Source organism: Periophthalmus magnuspinnatus, chromosome 9, assembly GCF_009829125.3.
Source record: "Periophthalmus magnuspinnatus isolate fPerMag1 chromosome 9, fPerMag1.2.pri, whole genome shotgun sequence".
Lineage (NCBI taxonomy): Eukaryota > Metazoa > Chordata > Actinopteri > Gobiiformes > Gobiidae > Periophthalmus > Periophthalmus magnuspinnatus.
In genome coordinates this window covers 26,813,361-26,839,343 of record NC_047134.1, presented here as the reverse complement: position 1 = coordinate 26,839,343, position 25,983 = coordinate 26,813,361, and the positions used below count along the sequence as shown (strand labels likewise).

The window sequence follows — 25,983 nt, the reverse complement described above, 5'->3', positions numbered from 1 at the left end:
ACCCAAAATATACTGCATAGAAAAAGTATCCACGATAAATATTGACCCCCAAAAATATTCTTCCATCTGTCATATATTGTCAGTATAGTAATTGTTGACAGGCCTACATGGATTATTTATTGTTTATTGTGGATCCTCACTACCCCAGTAAAGCTATCGCTAATCTGGATGGGAGCCATGTATTTTGTTCGGAATTTGTGTTAAATATTTCAATTTCAATGTACTCACTTTGGAAGCATCTGTTTTTTTGTTTTGTTTTGGGTTTTGTTTTGGTTTTTTTTATACACCAAATACACCAACAGTATAAAACCCTTCATTTCCTTATGTGCACTGCTTTCTCCACATTGGTTTAGCTGATCATGACTAGGCCTGTCACAATAAAAAAAATAAAAATAAATTGAAGCTTGATATATCGCTACAGAGAAATATTACGATAATATTGAAACTACTTTATGCCACTGCCAACCTAGAGTATCATTCAAAAAGCCCGAGCTACAACAAATAAACACCAGAATGAACCAATAATTAGCCACAGAAGTTATTTATTCAGCTCCACTCTCATTGTTTTACATAAAAAATGGCTAAAATCTCCATACTTTTGCAAAGAAAGTGTCCACATGATAAATATCGAGCCTCAAAATATATTGTTCCATGTGTCACATATTGAATGAGAAGTCGATATTGTAATTATAGACCTAATTATAGGCCTAATCCTGACATAACAAAACTCTATGTAAGACCTAGTTTATAGCTGGTTGTATTTTGAGTGAAATGGTTGATATCTAGATAAAATACATAGATAGTTAGTATGTATGTATCTATCTATCTAACTATCTGCGTGTTTATAATTGTTTTCCATTGAATGTGTTACTTTTATAGTTCTTCTCGCCCCTATACAGCCACTCTGCTCCTCTGTATGAACTAAAGAGAGAGACAACATTCTTCGCTCGGGTGTTGACATTGATTATCTAATCAGGGACGGAACTGTGAAATAGTGTCATCAGCAGGATGTTTTGAATTATTCATACTACTGTTTAGCATACATCAGTGCCACAGAATGAAGTTGTAGGAAAAGTACAACACAGTGAGGGCTGTTAGTCCATAGTGACATCGGCTAATTATGAACATGTCCAAGATATCAAGAGCTTCTTTTGTAAAGTTCCAACGTCCAGTGTTTAGATTAAGATTTAGGCATTCTTAGTGTGACGGAGACATATTTATGCACACTTGCAGCCTCTACTGGATAACTTCTTTGGGTATAGGTGTCCTTCGAAATTACTTTAAAGAAGACCTATTGCGCTCAATGGAATCTTTAGAGCTTTTAACCATTATATAATTGTTTTTGTTTCTCATTTACCATCTCGAAGTTGTTTTTAGAGTGATTCATGCTCCGGTATTCAAGACGTCATTGCTCTACGCCTATTTTCACCACCACCTGTACCAGACATTATAGATCGATATCACTATAATATAATAAAATAAGGTAATGATACATGGGTTACACAGACATATTCATTTGATTAGTAACATGTTGTCTGTGACATCCACCCGCATCTCTCTCTCCACTGCCTTATCTTTAAATATTTATTCATAAGGACAAAATTGGGCAGGAAGGAGTGACGCTAACGGGGAGGTTTAGTCTATTAGTGTCATGCAGTATTTCCTTTATTTACCATGCCATACAATTTGAAGAGGGGTTGCTGGAAAATATAAAAACATCCAAAGACTTGTCGGTTTATAGCATCATCAGCTAATTACCGCATGTCAAAGCCAGCGAGATCTTCCCCCGACGCGCTCCTTCACTGAGGTGTCGATCGGCCCATTGGATCCGTTTGGTCTTGTCATGACTATAGCTGCAGCCCTGATATGTTTACTGACACAAATGAGGGCAGAAGGATCCCCGCTCATTACAACAAAGGGTCATATACTGAAACAGTGTAAGAGTAGACTCCCCCGTTCTGACAAGTGTGCGGGAAAACACATAGGAGTTAGCTGGAAGTGGCTACAAGCTAACACAATACTGGATAATTGGAGGCTGGAGTGGGGAAAGCCAACACAGATGGACTTTAATGTAGGAAGCTATGGCTGATGGACTGTCAAAGGACTTTTTAAATTAGCAGCGGCGTCGTGAAAAGAAAACTTGTTTGTTCGCACGGGTTGGTAAATAGATTTGTTTTAATTGGATGGTTTGAAGTTTTCACAAATAATTCTGAAGGAAGCGTTGCTAAAAGTCCACAGAACAATACGAATCCAATTAGGAGAAGGCAGAGACTGTAAATATAATGATGCGTAAATATTCTCTGCACAATTGAAATAGCAGGCTAGGTGTTGAGACAGGTTTTCAATAGCAGCAATTACTTTAACTACTTAATTGGCGTCAACAAGGTGCTCATCTACAAAGAAGTTTGGAAGGAACAGAAATACAAGAGAATGCGTTAGCTAGATACTTAAAATAAAAGAAAATGCATGTTTTAAGGTATTTATTGGTGTTAAAAATAGCTGTTCTTCAATTAGAGATGGGACTTTCGGGTCTTTTATGGGATGTGAATCTTTTGGATCTGTCACTGTCAGAGAGCCGTTCAAAAGACTGGCTCTTTTATATTTATTTATTTATTTATTTATATGACAGAAGCCAGTGTGAGAACTCATTTTATGTCCAAACTAATCCCAGAGAGAAATGACCAAGACTGAGATCTATGTAAAATGGTTTGAATCATAGACTGAATTAAGAAGTGGATCAAGGGAGTGTGACGTTCAGCCCCAGCCAATTGAAGCTCATCGAGGCTAGCAGTTCTAGGCCGAATTTGGAGTATCATAGCAGGCAAAGAGCCAATCCGGAGCCAGACTGTTGAAGGTAATGCCCCTGCTAAACCAGCGGTGCGGGCGCTTAGCAACGCTGTCAATCAAACCTGTGGCTAATGCTAGCAGGAGCGAAAGAAGGTGCCTGATTTGTCTGTTATTATTGTTCATATCTTGATTTACAGACAAAATAGGAAAAAAAAAACAAAACAAAACAGAATCATGAGTGTGAGTTGATGCAGCAGGAATTGTGCCCTTGCTTACTTCCTATTTGGAATGCGGCGGCTTGCGGTTTAGCTTTTTCCATTTATATGAGAATCAGAGTGTCTTTACCCTTTGAAATGATGCATAATCCAAATAAAACGTTGCACTACAATATTAACCAACTGTTACTATGATGCCAAATATGTTTTTTTTTAGCATAAAGCTCTCATTTGTGTTGCCTTCTCTGCTTCTGTGCTGATTCTTGTTTTGGTTCAGGGTTAATCTTTATAAAAATGCATAAAGCTTTTTAAAAATGAGATCCGGGTCACGCCATTCACATTAAGAAATCGTTTAAAAGAGCTAACTTGTTCACGAACATCACATTACTATCTTCAATAACTGCTAGAAAGAAAAGCTTATGACAAAACGTAGAACATTCCAGGCAAAGCAATAAGTGGTGAACCATCCAACATGCAACTTTAAAGCTCCACATGTACATTTTTTGCCATTTTGCGTGATTTTATTGCACTAAAAAACATAAAAACTTACTGTGGGTGGGCTTGTACCTGTCTCCATGGAAAGGTTGTTCCACATATGGCATAAATCTTCTATGGCCATGGCGAATGTTCTGGAGAATGATTTTAATTCGCTATTTCCATGTATTTATGCAGGTGACACCTCCAGAAAGTTACCCAGTATTGCTCTAAAACGTAATAAAGGTGTGTTGCAATAGGTATCTTAAACTTAAATATAGATACGAAGTGCGTCTCCTGCATTTGACCCATCTTTCAATGCTTGGCCACCAGTAATCCCCAACCCTAGCGTCAAAGGAATATTCATCTCTTGAGTCTTTTTAATGATATATTTCCACAGTTTACTATATGTTAGCTGCTTATCAATGTGATAATGGAAAACGAATGAACACGAGTCCCATTTGTCTCGTTCTTGTATGTTCTCGGCCATGCTCCGTTGCTTCACATTGTAGGAGCCATCTTGAGGCCTTTTTTTTCCCCGCAGCTTCCTCTCAGAGCGCCGTTCGACTCCGGTGTCACAGTTATGCTAATTAAAGCGAGCTATGCAGTCATTATTACTCAATCCTCTCCACATACATTTGCATCTGGCTCTTCAGTAAGCTCCTTCATAGAGGGAAAAGTGTGCCTCACAAGCTGCTAATTAGCCACTAACTAAGGCTGCTTCCCCTTTCTCCGCCTTCACACAAAGAACCCTCTAATCACTTCTAACTCAATTTGGAGCCGAGCGCAATTTATGGCCCGTGAAAGAGGCGACACGTCACTGCCTCAAAAGTTACCAGCGCGGTGTTAGAGGGACGGTACGTGAAGCGATGGGGGTTCAACGGACATTGCTCACTGTAATGGTTATGAAAGGGAATCATTGACTTCTAGATCATACACGATGGTGGAAGATGTACTCGATTTTGTTAGTTAAGTAAAAGTACGGATAGAGGGGTAAAAAAAATACTCAAGAAAAAGTATGACATGAAAAAATGTCCCTACTTAGACTGCATCCCCTGCAACCCAGCACTGGTAGGCGGAAGAAAATGGATGGATGGAAATAAAAGTATTAAATGTAGTTAAAAAGAATACGTATTTCGCACAGATTTTGAGGTCTTATAAAGCTCCAAATGTAGAGATTTTGATAAAGGTGTGTGCTGAATTTTCTTCACTACAAACAGTTGAACCAATCGTTTTTTTCTAGTTGGTTTTATTTGTATATTTTTACACACTCAAATCAAAAATAAACCCCACAGCCTTTTCAGCAGATTTGAAACTATCATAAAAAATACTGTCACTTTTCAGTCCAAAAAAAAAAAAAAAAAAAGTAGTAGGAGTAGAAAGAACAAATACCTTCTCTCAAATGTAGTGAAATAAAAGCAAAAAGGATCCACTTAAGATACGTAAATTGTATACTTAAGTTTACTACTTTTCCTTTGCTACGTTCCACCACTGGTCGTTCAGTGTAGTGTCATATAACTGTAATGATGGAGTGAACGTAAAGGAGCTTATAGACGACCTAGTATTTCTCTAACTGCGGGTTGGTACAGCTTAATGGACATTCTGCAGTACTGGAATGGTATTTTTTATTAGCTCCCGCCATTGACATTTTGCTGTTGTTACTGTGTAAACCTCAATAAAAGACAAAGTTGTATGTAGTTGTACACGGGCTACTTCTGGTGGTACTTGAGGTCCTCTTTCTTGTCTTTGTTTAATATAGAGTCAAAATTATTCTTATTTTAGAGTTATGGTCCTATTTTAGACATAGTTTAGATCTGATATAGTCTTGTTTTAGATCTGGTTCCATATTTTCTCAGATGATATTTGTTGTGAAAAGTTTGAGAACCTTACGTCTATATTTGTCAGCTCCGTGGAGGTAGCTGGTGCTCATTCAGATAGAGATTTACTTGAGGTAAAATTAGCGTTTCATCACATCTGCTTAAGTGAACAAATGTATTCATCGACTAAATCATGCACGAGAAACATTTGTCTGTATGTACTTAAAATAAAACCCTCCCTAAAATCCAAGGCAGTTCTGTGTGTGTCAGCTTGGGGCAGGCTCTTTCTTCTGTTGGAGCTGAACTGTTGATGACTCCTCTGGCTTTGGGTCCATGCTGCGAGTCTCATCCTATTCCTCCTCCTCTTCCTCCTCCTCCTCCTCCTCCTCCTCACTGGGGCAGCCCAAAGCTCTTCACTGTACAGAACTCAAAGGTAAATCAGACTCTGGAACATGCCTTTTCACCACAGTTGGTCCATTCAGAACACTTCGTCCCGGCCTCAACTCTGCCCCCTCTGTGCACTTTGGATCATCACGCAGCACGGAAAATAAAGTTACGATTTTTTTCTTTTTTTATAAATTGATATTTTTTTAAATTTTACTTTTATTATTGGGCTATTTTTACGACAATACAGCATTGCTCAGATAAACCAGACTGCTAACTAACTCTTATATCGTTTTCAAAAAGCTATAACCAATCAAAATATTTCTTTAAATGTTTGAGGATTTGTCTTCATAGAACCTACATTTCTTGTGGGTGTGACAATTAATAAAATTCATTACAGAAGTGTACTTGTCTCATAGAGTTGAGTAACTAAAGTATGTTATGGGGTTATATTTGAATTTACTCTCAAGAAAATAGTTGAGTACCCCACCTTAAAGCATTCAGTTTGTCAGGATATGAAACAGATATCCAATCATAACGTACATGTTTTCCAACTTTTCCTACTTTCCCTATGTTTTCCTACTTTTCCTAGTTAAAATCAACAACTCTATCCTCAGACCCAAAACAAACAGGGAACAAAGAGAACCATAGATCACCATTACAGGTTGTATAGGGTCGTTAAGGCTGAAACTGGAGACAATAGCTGTTTACAGTTTCAGTGTAGTTAGCCCCTCCCTTCAGACAGATATAAGGCAGTGTCCACCAGTAATCTGACCAGAACTGATGAAGCGGCTTGGATGAGCAGGAAATGTCTTCACTCCTATAACGATTTGTCCAGTTTACAGATTTGAATTTCATCTTTTGCTATCAACTTTTCCTATATATCTAAAACTATATGTAACTTCTCTTACTTTATATGCCAACTTTTATCCTCTTGAAACTCGATAGAAACAATTCTTTTTATATCTTTTTTATGAGCTTTGAATGAAAACCCAGCCAAAGCCACATTGCAGAAGTGACAGTGTGTAATATGAAGACATTATGTGGATGGTAGCAGTGTTCTCCACATGTTCTTGTCTCTGTAGTGGCTCGTCTAATGAAGCACAGCGAGGCTCTCGTGTACTCTGCTCAGCCCTGATTTGATTTGAGCTGCAGAGAGAAGGCAAACAGAGCCAACTGCCAGAGGAAGCCGAGTAGGTTTACCCAAGTCAAATGAAGCCTTTAGGCAAGTGTTCACTAGCTCCAAAATGGATTTATATTGCAAAAGGGTTCATCCTTGAGTTGACGATACATTGCTCATTCCAGAGAATAAACATCACACTTTAAGCTTACTATCATGTCCCAATAATGCATTTGGATAAAAACTCCGCTTTATATTTATAAGCTCGAAGAGAACTCTTTTGGTCTGTCTGAATCCTGGAAAAAAACTATGCCAATGTAGATTACAAATATAAAGTATCTAAAATAATCTTCTGTAATTTCAATACAAGAGGAAAGGTTATATGGATAGTGCTCTATTACTTAATCCCAATTTTGTCCTCCTTTGGGTTAGTCCTTGTTTAAATCTAGTGTATCAGTTTTGTAATTTTAGAACTGGTTTAGACCTAAACCTAGACCAAGAATAGTCCAGTTATAGAGACAGATTACCTGTGTGGCCAAATATTTTTAAGTGGAAGTTGCTGTGAAAAGTTTGACTACTTTAGAGAGGAAACAGATGCAATTGGGATGGCTGTATTTCAATTTGCACTGTGTTGCATGCATTCTCATCTTGCATTTATAGCTGGGCACCAAAAAAGCCCGGTTCCAAATAGGCACCAACCGGAAAGATCCAGTAAGTACGTTTGATCGGTGCTAAACTTCGATTCCGTGGCTTAAAATGTCCACGTCGATGAGCCAATACATACACCACACTGATGTATTTAACAACAGCGCAGGTGCTCACACCTCAAACAGCACGTTTTAACATCGTGTCGTGTGTGTCATCTCAGCAGTAAAACAGCGTGCTCAGAGTTCTACTTGTATCCACTCAAAAACACATCAAATCTCCAGTGTGGGGCCTTTACACTGTCTCAAAGTCAAAGTGTTGTGCATGATAATAAATCCACATCCAGTCACAGCCTGCAGTGTCTATTTAAAGATGAAGCCAAACAGATAATATGAACCAAACTTCACCAACATCCTTCTTCTCCTCGGTCCCAGTAAAAAGGTAATTCTTAAATAAATGCAGTGTAGTAAATATATCCAGTGTGGAGCATGTGTGCGTAAAGATGCAGCCAAAGTTCACCATAATCCTCCTCTTCCATCCAGGTAACTGCGTGGTAAAAGAGTAAAGTTATCTATCAAAACAAAGCTACTACTCTACCCCTACTTGCAAAACTATAAAATGGTTCTACATCCAAACCAAATATTAACCATCTCTCCTATACCCTTATATATCCTTTGGGACAGCTCACTTTCGTGGAAGTGTATATACAGAGCTCACAGTGTCACATCTAGTTCGCTTTTACAAACTCTCTTACACCAACTTTGATAAGTGGTACTTTTCACAGTCTATTTAGCACACATCTCAGCTTTCTCCTTTTACGATGAGTTCCTTTGGCCTTTTTTACTTTGGTCTTTTACTCAGCCTGGCGTTTCTGCTGTATGTGATGACTTTCTGATCCCATTCGCACAGTTATCCAAGACTCCAAGGGCAGTCTGTGATTTAATAGTTGCTTAAGGGAGTGAGCCTGACCTTAGTGCATTATTACATCAAGCACATGTTGAGGTTTTCCATTAAGATTTTATGCCTTTCCTGGTCACCTATAATCAACCATAGTAACCTTTGCTTGTAGTTTAGGTTCTTTGAGGTTCTTGGGTAAATGTCTTTTGTAGCCCCAGGTCCGAATCGTAGAGAATTGACTCATTTGTTCTGTTTGGAAAGTGATTGCCAAGTTCGCACTACTTTAATTTGATTGATGTGCAGTTGGCCAAGCGCTGGGTTCGGCAGTAATTACGCTTTGTGCTTGCCGTGATAAGGAAATTAATCAAGCCATTATGTTGCTCCCATTTTATCATCAGGAGACAATAATTAAATAAAGCAACTTCACTTATCTCCAATGTCAGTGGAGGTGGCGACGTGGAGGCCAAGGAGGTAGAAAGGGCTGCGATTCCTCTGATTGGGGGGTGTGAATTCGCCGGCTTATTGCATATTCAAACACAACATTGTCACTCTGATTGTGATAATCAAGGCCAGTTGTTCTTCAAATGTAATCAAAGAGCCAGGTTATCAACAGGGGATGCAGTCAGACCTCCTTTGTGTGTGTTATAACGGGTCTGTATTTGTCCTGCGGTAATAAAGACATGTATAACAGCACAAAATATATTACTAACACATTTAAAGGTTCATATTACGCTATTTCCTGATCTATGTTATAATGTTGTTTCCTCATCACAAACAGACCTGGAGTTGTGTTTGTTTCATTCACACATGTTAAACACACAAACCCTGCATATTTACGCTGAGTTTTTCTCTCAAACAGAAAACGCTCTGTTCCACTTTGTGATGTCATGTGGTGATACAGGAAGTGCTCCACTGTGTTTTTAAACTCCACACACCTTCACTAGAATCATTGAGATACTTTGAGCCCTAGAATTGCCAATCTATGCTAAACAAAAGGTAAAAGGAGCTGTTAACTTGAAAACTATCACTATATAACATCATGGAACAGAAGAATTTATGAAACAAAACACAAATCCAGGTATGTTTTTGGTGAGGTAACAACATTATAACATTGTATAATGGAAATGACTGTCATTTTTTATAATATGCCATTTAGTTTGGTATTAAACTTAATCTGACCTTCATTCATGTACGGATTCTCACTCTGAGCTGCTGTGCCTCTCCACAGATCTAGCCTGTAACTGTGCCTCATGGTGAATCTTTCAGACAAAGCAATAACATCTCTATGGAGACAAGCAGGTTACAGTTAGTTACATAGTTTGCTTTTGAAATTATAGCTATACATTCACTAATTGATATACTGACGTTGCTCTACAGCTATAAACCATATCTAACTACTCTAAACTAGCCTAAACTAGTCCCATGACATACAAAAAAAGTCATCAAACATTGTCTCAAATCATGCCATTTTCAGGGGAGTCTTTTGTGATGTCACCAGCTACTTCAATATCCACTGAAGGCAGCACATGTTTAGATTTAGACGTTTTTAACCAGAAAGCTGCAAATTTACCCAGTTTGCACTAAAGTGGGGGAGTTACTGTTCCACTTGAATAATCAAACAGCGTATAAAAACTTGCTTCACATTAGTACTCAGAGATAGACAACTTCTAAATTAAACAGCGCTTCAATCATAATAAAAACTTTGCACATAATCACATCCAAATGCGCTGTCAGCTCTCCATGATAAAAGTTGGCGCTTATAATTCAAACAAAAACAAACTTGAAATTGCTTTGAGCTACTGATATTTCCTAACTGGATCGTAACAGCCATTAAAACTTTAGTTTCTATCACAGAGTTTTCCAGTATCGTGCATTGTAGTCGAACAAGGCATGGCCAATTTAATTCTTGTTCCAGCTACCCGCGAGATTTGCATTTGTGCTCACAATTTATCTGGTCTGTTGGGATGTCATTGTAGTCTATTCCCATCTGAACGCCACCGGGCTGTTCGCAGATAAATGACCTTTGCATGACGGCGATGCATAAGAGGGATTCACAAGCTTAAGAAAAAACAAGAGCATGGAAAGTGTATTATTAACAGGCTCAACTCAGAAGTGGGAGTCCAACTGTCGGCTTGATTTATTACCACAGTACCACCTTACTACTTATTCTATTGCACATCATGACCTGTCCTATCTATATTCAACATGTTTTATGCCCACATTGTATATGCTATACCACAGAAGTAGCTTTAGATTTCAAACATTACAAATATGGATCTAGCCAGATTTATGTGTGCTTTCAGACACTCTTCCAGCTAAATATTATGACCACCACAAATATTATACCATGTCATTATTGGAGCTGTTTAGTGGGTAGACCTTAGGCTGTAACCAATCACTTTTTTTCTTAAAGGTCATTTTGGTCTTTCAGAAATAGTTACTTGACTAAAGAACAAGACCCCAAGATACTTGAACTCCAGGGAAGGATGGAGCGTGAGATTGACAGGTGGATCGGTGCAGCGTCTGCAGGTCGCTGTATCGGACTGTTGTGGTGAAGAAGAAGCTGAGTTGAAAGGCTACGTTCCTACCCTCACCTATGGTCATGAGCTCTGGGTAATGACCGAAAGGACAAGATCACAGATACAAGCAGTCAAAATGAGTTTTCTCTGCAGGGTGGCTTGGCGGTCCCTTAGAGATAGAGTGAGGAGCTCAGTCACACTGGAGGAGCTCGGAGTAGAGCCTCTGCTCCTCCATGTCAAGAGGAGCCAGCTGAGGTGGCTCGGGCATCTGATCAGGATGCCTCCGGGATGCCTCCCTGGAGAGGTCTTCTGGACATTTTCCACCGCGAGGAGACTCTGCGGAACCTGAAACCAGACCCAGAACCTGCTAGGGGAACTATGTCTCTCAGCTGGCCTGGGAACATCTTGGAGTCCCACCAGAGGAGCTGGAGAAAGTATATGGGGTCAAGGAAGTTTGGAAGTCCCTGCTTGGATTGCTGTCAAAGGGATAAGCAGAAGAAAATGAATGAATGGGTGAATGGGGAAATGTTGTATAAAAGCAAACCATCCGATTCTCACATGTGCATATCAGAATGTTGAATTGAATCTTTGACTATAGGGTTGAGTTGCCTATAGAAGATCAAACTATAGAATAATAAAACAAAATGTTTTGTGCCTTGCACAGTTATCAGTCTTTGTGCCACAGTGGCGAGCAAACAAGAGGTGCTACATGTTTGCTGATTTGCTGTTTGTACCGTGTAACTTTTTTGGTGGAGGGTCTGCCACCTGTTTGCTCAATGGAGATGCTATTGCTTTGCCTGTTTTGCTCACACAAATGAACACCGTTGTTGCGTCATTGGGCAAGACACTTAATGTGAATGTGTGTGTGAATGGGTGAGTGGTTCTTTGAGTGCCTTGAAGGTGGAAAAGCGCTATATAAAAATGTGATCATGTTGTGAAATCAGTTCTTAACACACTAGGAGTTATTAAAGTCAGCCACAGATTTCTTCATCGTGAGCTTCTTAAGTGAGACATCAGTTTCACTCAAGATTCTGCTCCTACCCTCTGCTGACCGAGCGACTGCTGCTCTGCCAAAGCACACCACCAACTGAGAATCACAGCAAGTGGCCACTCTGTCCTGGATCCAAACCAATTGTCCTTATTAAGGCTTATTAACAGATGGTCCAGGATAGACACTGCGGAGACTAGAAATCATTATTACCCAAAACCTATGGTCTAGACAAGATTGGAGCTCAAACTAACATTTTCTTGCTTGTTTAACCGCACTATTTATGAACCAACACCCACCGTCCCTTCATGATATTTTCTTATTATTATTATCTCGCAAGAGCTTGTAATAATTTTTTGATTGTTAGAAGGCTATTTCAGATCCCTATAATTTAAAACACTGCCATTTCATCAACCAATTCCAAGTAAAAAAAGAACAACATGAAAAGACATATTTGTGGATCTGGTTAACAAGAGTTAGTCATCCTTTTTATACATATATTTTTGTGCACGATATGGTATGAATTGCTGGAAGTGGTTCAAGTGCATTAAATAGCTCTCCTAAGTGAGTGCTATAACATTTTCCGCATACTTTTGACAGCTTTTCTGCTAAGTAGCCTTGTCATTGGCTTGTGCAACATAATTGATTAGCAGCACTTAATTGCATGTCAGTGTTACTATGGGACTGGGCCTGACTGATTGCTCCAGAGGCTCTTAACATTTAATCAATTGCTCTTTAACCCAGAATATCCCCTTTGTATTAGAAGTTACTGGAAGCTTAAGTTTGTTATTTTAGAGGCAAGGGCAGGTCTGTCTCTCTATTCTGCAGCGCTGACCTAAGCTTTTATTGTGGTAGGTGTTTTAAACTGTTTACCCTAGTTTTGCTTTTATGAATAGAAAGAAAGTTTAAGGTGTTTTTGAATGTACATTTTATAATTTTCCAAAATGTATTTAAAATAATATTGTAGGCAATCCTGGTAATTCTGAACCATAAGGCAAGAGTCCCATGAGGGCCCCACATCAGTCAGCGGTGGAAGGTGTACTGCACTCAGTTCTGTTACTGATGTAAATGTTCAGATAGTAGAGTAAAAATACTCAAGTAAAACTAAAAGTATCTCATGAAAAAAATGTGGTGATTTTGATAGATTTGTGCTGAATTTTGTTCAACAGAAACAACTGATTGTTTTAAAGCTGGTTTTATTTGAATATTTTTGTAAAATGTGTTAAAAAGTAAATCCTCAGCCTTTTCAACAGGTCTCAAACAATAATAAAAAAATACTTTTACTTTTCAGTCCAGTTCAAAAATGTAGTGAAGCAGAACATACAGATCTGTGCTCTCAAATGTAATGAAGTAAAAGTAAAAAGTACCCACTGTAAAATGTACTTACAAATACAGTACAGATACCTAACATTTGTACTGAAGTACCACAGTACTTTTACTTTGTTGCGTTCCACTACTGCAACCTGTACACATAACACATTTAATATGAGATTGGGCCCCAGTTTACTTTGTATAGAAAAGGTCAGGGCCCTGTGGTGTGAAAAGGTTGAGACTCATCAAATCAACAAATCTGGTTTTAATACAGCTCTACATAACATCAGTAGGTTTTCTGTGCTTGGACATTAACTTTTTATAAATAAAGTACTGTACTGTACTTAACTTACTTAGTGGATACTGTTTACTTTTACATCACTTCATCTGAGAGCAGGTATCTGTACTTTCTACTTCAACAACAATTTTTGAACAGAACTGAAAAGTAAAATATTATTTTTGTTATTGTTTGAGACCTGCTGAAAAGACTGAAGAGTTTCTTTTTAACATGTTCATAATTTGAGCAGACAAAAATATACAAATAAAAACAGCTGTAAAAAATATATCAATTCAGCTATTGTGAACAAAATTCAGCACAAATCTTTATCAAAATCACTACATTTGAAGCTTTATTAGATCTAAAATCTGTGTGAAATACTTTTACTTTCTACTCTTTAACTACATTTTTTAAAAGGTACTTTAATACTTTTACTTTAGTAGATTTTTTCATGTGATACTTTTATGTGACTGTTCTTTCGCTCCTGTATCTAACACTTTTACTTAAGTAACAAAACTAAGTACTACTTCCACCATCTTTACCAAACTTACACCGAACAATGATTTCTCTCACAAATAGACTTTTTATTTTGATTTATTCATTGATTAAGCAGGAAATATCCATATCCCTGCTGTGAACTGAACAGATTTGGCCATGACTCTCAGAAGCAGCGGGTCATGTGAGTTCTTCACGCTCTCCTCGAATCGACTGGATGTGTTTACCAGCCTGCTGCCCAGAACAGCGCTCCTTACGTGCTAATTTGGACCATTTGGCTCATCTCCACTCTGAATAATAAGGTTGTTTGGATAGTCAGATGGAGGGCTGTTCATACACAAGTGCAACAAAAGTAAGATTGAGTTAACATCTGAAGACAATTAAGAGGACTGTCGCAGATATCAGAATACCATTAGTGTATGTAACTTTTCTGAGAGTACACGTTACCATGGGGATCATATTGCTTTGCCAGGCATTAAGCTCATATCACATTTAAAGATCCAATATTGCGCAAAAGCCACATTATAATGTTGTTACCTCATCAGAAACATACCTGTTTTGTTACATCACACATATTTTCGTAACCCTGCATTATTAGTCTGTCTACATCGCCAAAGCTTAAAATGCTCCGTTCCACCTTGTGATGTCATAAACTGGCTGTTTTCAAGTTAACAGCAACATTTTACCATTTGTTCAGTAGAAATTGTAAATGCCAGGGTTGAAATTATCAAAATGATTCTAGTGGAGGTGTTTATTGAGTTTTAAGACACAGTGGAGCACTTCCTGTATTGCATCATGACATCACAAGGTGGAACAGAGCGTTTTCTATTTCAGAGAAGAATCCTAAATATGCATGGTTTGTGAGTTAAACATGTGAATGAAACAAAACAACTCTGGGTCTGTTTGTGATGAGGCAACAACATTATAACAGATCAGAAAAAAGTATAATACGGGCCCTTTAAGTCATTACAGGTGTTTTTATTGCAACTGTCACCTGCTTGTCTCCATGGAAATAGATAAGTTTAATGCCATACTTTGAACAATTCCAGGCAAAGCAATAACATCTCCATGGAAAAGTTACATAGTGCACTTCAGTATTTAATCAGTTGCTCATAGAGGTCCTAGCAATGCCATGAAACATTTACAGCTGGCGTTGTTTTCTTCTTGCTTCAAGGTTAGATGTCGATGTTGTGTGTATCTCTCTACGTTGTTTACCGCATCTACGCACAATGCTCCATAACGAGTCCAGTATGAAAATATTTAACGATGAAATTATGGTTTTCAATAAGGCTTAGTTGTATTTTTTATTAATTACACTGATCATTATACAAATTTTAATTAAGCAGCAGTTAATTAACAATGAATTTATTTGTTTATAAATAAATGAAACACTCTACCTCCTTGCAGCAGTTGTGTTTAGGTGGGCTGCGTGTTAGACCTGGTCCAGCTCAGTCCTTGTAGTTTTGTTTTAGATTTGGATCTCGGAAAGCCAAATATTTTCTTGGTGTAAATAGTTTGAGAACCATTTATCTAAGGCATTATTCTTAGATAAATAAAATGTTTGTGCTGTCATCATTGGTGTAAATCTCCCTACAATGGAACCATAGCTAGAATGGAATGGACAACAATGACAGTGTCTTGAGGGTTCATGTAGTCGAGTGCTAGGTCCCGTATCCATCCATTTTCTTTCGCTTATCCGGGATCGTGGGTGCAGCAGCCTAATTAGGGACTCCCAGACTTCCCTCACCCCAGACACTTCCTCCAGCTTGCCCAGTGGGACCCCAAATCATTCCCAGGCTACCCAAGAGGCTGGTCGTCCCATATTGGTGGCCAATAAACTTTTCCTGTGTTAGTTAACTCCAGCGTCATGTCTATTCTTTTGTTTGCACATCTTTTGTATAGCGCTTTTCCACCTTCTAGCCACTCAAAGCACTTTACATCACTCTTGCCCAAGGACAGAACTACAGTATTCATTTTAGGGAGCTGGAGTTGAACCGTTAACCTGCGGGTCAGTGGATCTGATTGCTCTACCAATGATGTTTATATCAAGAGCGGGATTAAACCACCAACCTTTGAATCGTTGGACACTCTACAAACTGAGCTACTCTCGCCTCTCGGGCTACTACAATTTATTCAATTATAAAACAATTATAAATCACTATTTTAGATAAGCTAATAGGGGTTCATCACACTGCATTTTGCACAGGGCTTCCACAAAGTCAGAAACAGCCCTGCACTTCCTTCATGTCACTTTGTAATATCCAACAGCAAAAATGTAGCAATGAAACACATTTGAACAGAAGGGAGCGAAGATCAGAGGAGCATCGCCTTACAAACATGTTAAGATCTCATTCTGTCAGCAGCACACAGACACAAGGGTTAGCATGCAAAACCGTGTTATGTATTTCTCGTATATAGTCCCCGGAGATCTTTTGTACACACTCCGCTGCACTAAAGCTACCCGCCGAACGCCTCGAGTAAACACTTGCTTTCAAATAGCAGAGTGCAGATGAAAACACACTTTTGCCGAACGTAATTGGAGCTTAGAATGGCAATCTGGAATAATTGCGGGTTAGATTCCGATGGGTTCCAATGCAAAACATTTGATCTGTATAGCCCTATTTGTGTGGGACTATTAATGGCTTGCCTTTGTGCACCTGTACATTGTCGCCTGATGCCCTCCCACTGTGAGAATGAGCCAGTGTTTGGTACGGCAGCTGGTAGATTACTTACACAGATATTGTAGCACTTTATCTCAATTTTATATCGCAAATGAGCTTTGGACAACGGAACTGTACTCAAGCTCTGATGAGGATCCCGTGGTGCAGGCAGAGGATAATATTTTATGAATATCTCAACGTGGAGCTGTGCAATCACAGGCGCACAGATGGGTAGATTAGATGTTTCAGATTACAAATAGCTTTTGTCCTTAACAGCGTGTTGATGAAGTCGGGTAAAAATAGTTGGTACGTCACAAAGGGACAAATGCAAAAGAGCCACGCCAATCTACCAATTTCCAAGGCCTTGAAATAACTATACCCGAATTAGTATTAAAGAAAACATCATTAAATCCACACATTTCAGTATTTCTATTGACTTTTACCTGTTAAAACTAATTATGTGCTCATTCATCAAGAAGGGGCCCTTGGTACAAATAGAGAAAAACACTGCCACTTTATAATAACTACTTTTTAGAGCTTTTAGCCTTGTTATAGTTGTTCACTCTTCAATTTACCCTCTTGAAGTTGTATTTGGAGTGATTGTTTGAATAACCTTTATATGTCTTTAAACTCTGTATTCAAGTCATCTTTGCTCTGATCAGCCCTCACCGGTACATGCCCACTGCTCTGCTCTGCAATTTTATTTTCTTAATGGGTGATGTAGGATTCGGCAGCGTCATGCAGCCATTTTGGCACCATCCATCCATTTTCTTCTGCTTATCCGAGGCCAGGTCACAGGGGCAGCAGTCTAAGCAGGGACTCTCAGACTTCCCTCACCCCAGACACATCCTCCGCGTGAGATTGACAGGCGGATCAGTGCAGCTTCTGCAGTGACACGGTCACTGTATCAGTTCATTGTGGTAAAGAAGGAGCTGAATTGAAAGGCATAGCTCTTGATTTACCGGTCGATCTGCATTCCTACCCTCACCTATGGTCATGACCTCTGAGTCATGACTGAAATGATACAAGTGGTCGAAATGAGTTTCCTCTGCAGGGCGGCTTGGTGCTCCTTTTAAGATAGGGTGAGGAGCTTGGTCACATGGGAGGAGCTCGGAATAGAGTCACTGCTCCTCCATGTCGAGAGGAGCCAGCTGAGGTGGCTCGGGAATCTGTTCAGGATGCCCCCCGGACGCCTCGCTAGGGAGGTTTTCTGGGCATGTCCCACCAGGAGGAGGCCCCAGGGAAGACCGAGGACATGCATTTTGGCACAAATGAAAAAAAATCTGCTAGTCTGTTACTGTTACTACACATTTGTACAGAAGTAAAAGTACAGTTGGGTAAAAATGTACACAATTACAAGTATCGAGCCAGTCAGAGCAGTTCTGCTATGTGACTTTGTATGGACAGATATACATGTAGGATAATTTGAACTTGTGTTGTACTCAGAAAATACCATGATTTTAAATCTAACAAGTGACATGTGCAGGCTAAAATGATGCTCAAGTACAAGTATTTTTAAAAAACTACTCAAAAAAGTACAATCATCCCAAAAATCTACAGTAACTTGAGGACCGTGATGTGTAATGTGCAGTTATACATAGTTAAAATGTCCAAATTATAACAATAGTAATCATCCACGGGTGTCATAGATTATAACTATAGAGCAGACACATGCTCAATAGGTCTGTATATAAAGTGTTCTTATAGCAACTTGAACTTAAAACATTGCCCAGAACACTACACTTGAAAACATTCCTACCAAAGTTATTTATTCTAGTCTAACCATTTATGATACATTCTCTCCAAATGCCATAAATTATTTTATATTAATCTCATTTTTTTTTCTCTAGTCTAGACACTACTTGACAGCTCCAATTTCTGTAGCAAAACCATTTACACCTCTACATCTATATCTCTTCTACACTTCATAACTTTTACCAAAATCTATCGTTTCATTTGCCATCATTTGTAGTGTAAAACTGTTCTTGACAAACCGATAATTATTTGACCACGTGGACCCAACTCGTACATTCAGTCATGTTCTCTTGTTGTAGGTACATGAGATAAAGTAAAAGTGTGTTGAAAATCCTTCCTCCTTCACATCCAAACATGAGTGCTTCGGTGGCTGCTTCCTGTCCCAGCTGTCAGCGTTTGTTGTTCAAGTCACAGTACAAAACCTCACCGCGCACGCCTCAAAGATTCTGACACCATAAACAAGGTGTTGTGCTGTCGTCGTCAACCATGACTGAACCGAGCTCTATATGAAACCACGGCAACCACTGAGAATGCAGCTTACGACGCAATATTAACTTTATCATTGCTGCTGACGAGGTACACTATGTCATTTTACTGCCACCTGCTTGTCTCCGTGGAGATGTTATTGCTTTACCTGAAACTTTACACAGTATGGCATTATTTGTTTGCCGTGCACGTGTTTCATGACACGTGTTTACTGCTCCAAAACACCTTCAAAAACATGCGTGCATACTTACTGTTCTCCATGGTGATAGATTAGTTTAATGCCATACTGCTGATTATAAAAGGAAATGCAATTATATTTCTATTGTAACAGGGATGTGGCAGGTTGAAGGTTTAGGTACATCTTATAGTCCCCGTAGGGTAATTTGTCCTTTGCATTTGACACATTTTTTAATGCCATTGGACCAGTCTGTCACATCTTGTTACTAGGCCTGGTCAGGACAACATGTGCTGGTGTTGACAATGAATTTATAACTGGATTAACTAGATATGTTACTTTACTTATACTAGTTACTTAAATATCCACATAACAGTGTTCTCATTTTACCATAATACATTTGATTTCATTTCATGGGTGTTCCTCAGGTCTGTGTCAGTCTCAAAGGAACCAGAAATAGGAAATATACACTGCCTGGCCAAAAAAAAGTCACCACCAAAAAAAAAAAAGGTTGCACACTCTAATGTTTTGTTGGATCACCTGTAGCTTTGATTACTGCATGTATTCAGTGTAGCATTGTTTCAAGTTCGCTTCTGCAACGTCACAAGATTTAATCCCATCCAGTGTTGCATTCATTTTTCACCAAGATGTTGCATTGATGATGTTAGAGTCTGACCACTGCACAAAGTCTTCTCCAGCACATCCCAAAGATTCTCAATGGGGTTAAGGTCTGGACTCTGTGGTGGACAATCCATGTGTGAAAATGATGTCTCATGCTCCTGAACCACTCTTTCACAATTTGAGCCTGATGAATCCTGGCATTGTCATCTTGGAATATGCCCGTGCCATCAGGGAAGAAAAAATCCATTGATGGAATAACCTGGTCATTCAGTATATTCCGGTGTCAGCTGACCTCATTCTTTGAGCGCAGACTGTTACTGAACCTAGACCTGACCAACTGACAGCAACCCCAGTACCTATTTGCTTAGTTAAATCTAGGTGGTGACTTTTTTTTTGGCCTGGCAGTGTACTTGCTTTCCAATAATTGAAAATATCCACAAGTCTTGAGTGAACCGAATGCATTAAAGTCATGGAGCACTGCAGAAGAGACTGGGTTTGTGGGTCAGAAAGTCTCCCAAACTAAACTACAGCCGTGACCTCAGTAACATCACATCGTGCTGGAGTGTGCTGTCTGCGGCTTGAATTTCCCTTGTGATATGGCAAAAAAATCCCAACAGGATTTAGTTGGATTACTGTCCATGTACTTCTTAATCATCGACTTCTATGAGCACTTGATCTCTGTATTTGCATACATTTCAATCACTTTACCAGTTCTCCAATAGTCCCTGTGCTGTGATTACCTTCTTATGGTCTGAGAGATTATGGGGATTGAGGCACATTTGGCGGATATAAATGGCGTACCTTCAGACTGTGTAAAGAATTGAACAGTGGATAACACCACCCAAATAGTGCGGCTTCAGTCAAATGAAGCTCATCGAGGCTAGCAGCTATAGGGGCGAATTTGGAGGCAAGTTCCATATTTGAAATTCTGACCGTGAGTATCATAGCAACCAAAGGCCGATCTGGAGCGTCCTCCTTTAGCAGAGAGCAGGCGCTTAGCAATGCTGTCAAACCTCTTGCTAACACTAGCGGGAGCAACCTCGGGCACAGAAGGCGCCTGATTTGTCTGTTATTAATGTTGATGTCTTGACACAATAGCAAAATAAAAACACCAGGATCATGTAGAGCGGGTCAATATAAACATTTTAAGTAAAAAATGATGAGCCTGATAGCAACAGAGAGGGTTGACAGTTTTTCAATAGAAAGTGAATTGGAGACGATGGATGCACTCATGCTCCCTTCTTATACAAGGAATGCGGTGGCTAGCAGGTTAGCAATGTCCATTTATATATACAGTCTCTGTCTATATGTAGATCTGACATTATGAGTTTAGCTGTTAGTATGAAGGGTAGAAGAATGACCACATGGGAAAAGCTGATTCCCAGAGTCAAATAGGCAGCAAATAAAGTTGCAGTTTGGTTTACATACAGTACAGTTTTCAAGCAAACTAGTCGTAAAGCGACTTAGCAGATTTTTTTAACTGGTTCCTGTTGCAAACAAGCCACATGAATGTAACGGAATGATCAACTGAAGTTAAATGTATTCACTCCCTTTTGCTCTAGAGCTGGATGTCATAGTTACCTCAGTGGTTGATATTATTAGTAACATCTGACACATTTCTTACTCTTATAGAAGACTCTTTAGAAACCACATTTAAATGTTCTATATTACGCAAAATTGACTCTTGTGAGCTTTAAGACATGTTAGAATGGTGTTACCTCATCAAAATCATACTTGAAGTTGTGTATTGTTATCCCTGTAGTATTACTCTGTCGACATCTCCAAAGCTCAAAGTTGAGAGAAGACGTCAGCCTAAATATGCAGGGCTTGTGCGTTAAATGTGTGAATGAAACAAAACCAAACTCCAGGCATGTTTGTGATGAGGAAACAACAATATAACAGAAAATGGCTTAAGATAGGCCCTCTAAAGCTGGTATTTTTAGGTTGCCATTTACAAACCAACAGCGATATAACATTATGACTTTGCCTCTGGATATTCATGTGAAGATGTTTCTTTCTTTTTTCAAAGCAGAGAACAGATGGGTTACCTTTGGCTGTGTTTGGAAAGGGTCCAATTGAAGCAGACATTGGCCAGGGCCTATTTCCACAAGTACACTTGCACCTGTAGCTACAACAAATTGTTACATTTTGTTGGTGCTGGACCTGGACCAGTCTGAAGTAGATTGATTCAGACCTGTGATTTCTTTGTTGGAGTTTGGTGGAACAATGGCTTCTCTTGGCTTTACTAAAATTGCAAATACTACTAGGTGTTTTGTGCCAGGTCCATACTTATTATTATGTTATTATTTGACTTGATGGTAGTAGCTAAAGTGGATATGACAGTTTTTCATGTTTTTTTTTTTCAAATTATGACTTGATTTGGAAGGATGATATGTGTAGTAAAAAGTTCCCATAGTTTTATAGCAATTAAACAAAAGATAAAACATTGATTTACCGAAATACAGGTGTTGGCATCTATTTTGTATTGTATTGGGTGTTAACATTATGGTTGCTTGGTAACAGAACTAGAATTACCTCTTTGTATTTCATATCTGCTGTGTCCAACCAGAAACTAAGATAATATACTTGAAAAAAAATTAAATACACAAAACTAGGCAATACTGTTAAATCTTATATACAATCATGGTCAGAGGAGTAAACGAGGTGGACAAAGTGGTTTATTGTCCCGAGCCCCATTGTTTTAGGGACTCAGAATTAGATCTTCATCCTATTTATTTATATTTGAAGGAGGTCCCTGTGAGGTTTCTTTCCCAGGCCTTGAAATTTCTGTCGACTTAGTTAGGGTTAGTGGTAGAGCGGTAGAGTAGTCATCTTGTATCTGAAGGTGAGTCCATCCATTCCACCCGCTGTTGTGTCTTTGGGCATAACACTTCACCAACCTGTTAAAAGCGTCATACGTCAGTGAGGAAGGATTTGGTGGTTGGCGTAAATCATCAGTCCTATACATTTCCTAAGGACAACTGTAGCTACAGAAGTACTTTACTACCAAGGAGTGAATAAATAATGCAATCTAAAATTACTTTGAGGTTACAAAAGTGCACTATACTGCCCAATTCTGAGTACTCTCTGCTATTTTCAAGACATGTTTCAGGTAAATTATATATGTCCCTGTATGAGTCGTCTAGTAATTTTTTTGGTATTATGATTTTATGTCAAATTATTATATTTTTAAATAAATAGTCCCGCTACATAGGCTTGTTTTGTGTCTGTTAAAGTGGAATTAAATGCTAAATCCTGATTTTTTTTTTGCAAATAAACATCATCTACTGTTCCTGGTTTTTATTTTTAGGCAACTTCAGTGCAAACTAGATATATTTGCAGCTTTCTGGCGACATTACGCGCCTCAGCCCTGTTTACATCCAGGTGTTTCTGCTGCAGGGGTGGAGTTTGAAGTGTAGATACCCTGTAGTGAAAAATCTGAGGCAACTTTATTACTTGCCTCTCATAAAGTTGTAAAGATAAACTGCAATATTCTCATATTATCCATCCAAACGTGTCCTCCACAAATTATGAAATCCAGTCCACAAAACAGCGCTGTTCATTCAGTTTGAAGCGTTCTGTAAAAGTGAAAAGGAGAGAGTACATCCTCACATGTGTCTGTTTACATAAATCCACACTGTTATTTTACTGTAGACAGGAAACAGCTGACATGAGGTGCACTATGGTTTTGATACCCAACAACTTTTAGCTTGTGGTGTGCGGTCTCTTCACTGCAGTCTTTACACTCAAGGATTGTGGTGTACACTTTCTGCCACAGGATTAAGATGGAAGAATACTGTTGTGTGTTTCAGGGTTTCTCTTTTCCATAGTCCCTAGTGTAGTGTAGTGTTTGAAATGTGGTTTAGGTATTTAGTTCCTACTTCAACTAAATAGTGTTTATGCTTAACATGGAGAATGAAATTGAACAGACAGGCAGATATAATGTCCTGCAATCAAATAAGCCCAATAACACAGTTTAAACCATCACTGGCCCACCATGCAGCCTTCCTGATCAGTCTAATTATCCTCGCAGTGGCTGTCTTTATCTCACCTTCCACCTAACTAACTGTTTTACATGATTACCTCTGTGCCTGGCGTGCCCTGCTTCTGACAAAATAAAAGACTTAAAGGTGAGGGCGGATGGGTGGAAATTTCGTTGCCTCTTGCGATGATGGCCTAATCTCATTTTGTGATTATCTTCTCATTACAATCAAACAGGAGCCACTCGCCGAAGAACTGAATGTGTAATTACGCTCAAATCTCCCATGACTAAAATAGGAGACAATCGGCAGAGCAAAGGCTGTGTGCACGTCCAATCATTTATTTAGTAGCTCGTTCGGCCTCCTAATTTGTCAGGCGGTTTTCAGATGAAATTGGGTTGAAAAATATATTTTTTTGTCATTTAGTGACCATATGAAGTGTAAAATTGGGATAGGAATATACAAAAAATGTATCTTGAGCTGATTTTCAATAGGAGCAGTAGTAGTAGTAGTAGTAATGATAGTAGTATTGGTGATGGCAAAAAAACTGTCTTCATCCGCATTGCCTAGTATGAAAGTGGTGTGTGCAGGAGTTATTGGTGGTGGTCAGAGGAGCTGATGGCGCCTTTTGTCAGTCTCAATTTCATCAATCTGCCCCGGGACAGCTGTGGTTTCAATAGTAGTTTACCACCATCAAGTGTGGAGTGAATGAATAATGCACTGTAAAGCACTTTGGGCATCTTGAAAGGTGCTTATAAATCCAATGCATTATTATTATTATTATTATTATTATTATTATTATTATTATTATTATTATTATTATTATTATTATTATTATTATTATTATTATTATTATTATTATTATTATTATTATTATTATTATTATTATTATTATTATTATTATTATTTTATTTTTTATTATTATTATTTTTGTAGTTGTAGTAGAAGTATGAATTTGCATATTTATATTGTTAATTAATATGCACTGTCCTTGAAATAAATGTATGTAATAGTAGTTGTAGTGGTATTAATGGAAGTAATACTAGTACTAAGAGAAGATGTGAATGCAGCCTATAGTTCAAGATTGTGTGGGTTTACTAGTACATTCAGTATAGCAGAACAAGTAGTAGATGTCATAGTAGTAGATGTGGAACAAGTGCTTCTACATTCTTCTACATTTTATTCTGTAATCTGTATTTCATATGCTTCAGTGGCCATATTTTACATAAACCTTCACGTATACAATCATCAGCTGCCATTAAAATAATCAATGGGACCTTCAGTGTAGATTGCTCCTGGCTGCATCTGCCTGGCCCGAGATACAAAAAAAAAAAAAAAAAAAAAAGCCATTCCCGCAAATGTCAGAGCAGTGAAGCATGTAAATAAGTACATTTCAATTGACACCTCCATTTGAATGGTAAATGGCTCACCTCCAATTTCCCAGAGAATGCCAGTGGGTGGAAATGAAAGGGAATTAAATACGGAGAGAGTGGACCAGGGCGTAAAGCTTAACCAGGCATTAAAAAGAATCCTTGCTGTTCTACGACTTAGATATTGCTCAAAACCTCAAATTTACATCAATGTTTGTGTTTTGTTGCAGCTCCAAGACTGCAGCTTGTCCGTCATTGAAGATCGAAGAAAGAAAAACTGTGAAGTTGGACACGACTAAAACCAGGAATGGAAACGTGAAGAGAAGAGGACACAAACGTCACCGCCGCAACAGAAGGTGAATGTCAAGTCCAATTTATTTATAAAGCACATTTAAAAACTACTACAGCTGCCTAAAGTGCTGTGCAAAGACAATATAAAGTGCAATGTGTGTGTTGTGTTAAACATGTGTGAGAATGAAACAAAACATATAATGTAGATCAATCAAAACATGCAAAAACACGATAAAACAATACAATACAAGAGTTCTGCTCAACTTATGTTAAAAGCCAGTCCAAACAAATGAGTTTTCAGCAAAAATGTAAAAATATTTAAAGACTGGGCTGTTCTATTACACAGGAAATCTCAACGTTCTACTGGGAACATGGATAGAAAGACGCTCAGAGAGATAGAGAGTGGCCAACCCATGGAAACATTAATAAAAACATCATCAGAATCTTAAAATCAATCCTGAGGCGGACAGGAAGTGGAGAATTACCTGCCATTTAAACGTGAACTATGTAACTTGCCTGCTTGTCACCATGGAGATGTTATGTCTATTTTGGAAATGTTCTACACAGTATTACATTAAACTAGCCTATCTTGCATTTATTAAATTACAGCTGTTCTTGAAAATTGTATTATTGTGAGCATGGTCGCCTCTCCACACATCTGATCAGACCTGTAATTGCCTGATAACATGACCTGCTTGTGTCTGTGATGATGGATA

At 38.6% G+C, this 25,983-nt stretch overlaps 1 protein-coding gene across 1 annotated transcript in view; it reads left to right on the top strand.

Annotated features, from left to right (window-relative positions):
• The window catches only part of srrm4 (serine/arginine repetitive matrix 4), a 91,118-nt gene that overhangs the window by 44,293 nt on the left and 20,842 nt on the right, over positions 1 to 25,983 (top strand). The window contains exon 2 of the mRNA XM_055224242.1: positions 25,207 to 25,332. Coding sequence (XP_055080217.1) covers positions 25,207 to 25,332 — 126 coding nt within the window. The remainder of the gene's footprint in view (positions 1 to 25,206; positions 25,333 to 25,983) is intronic.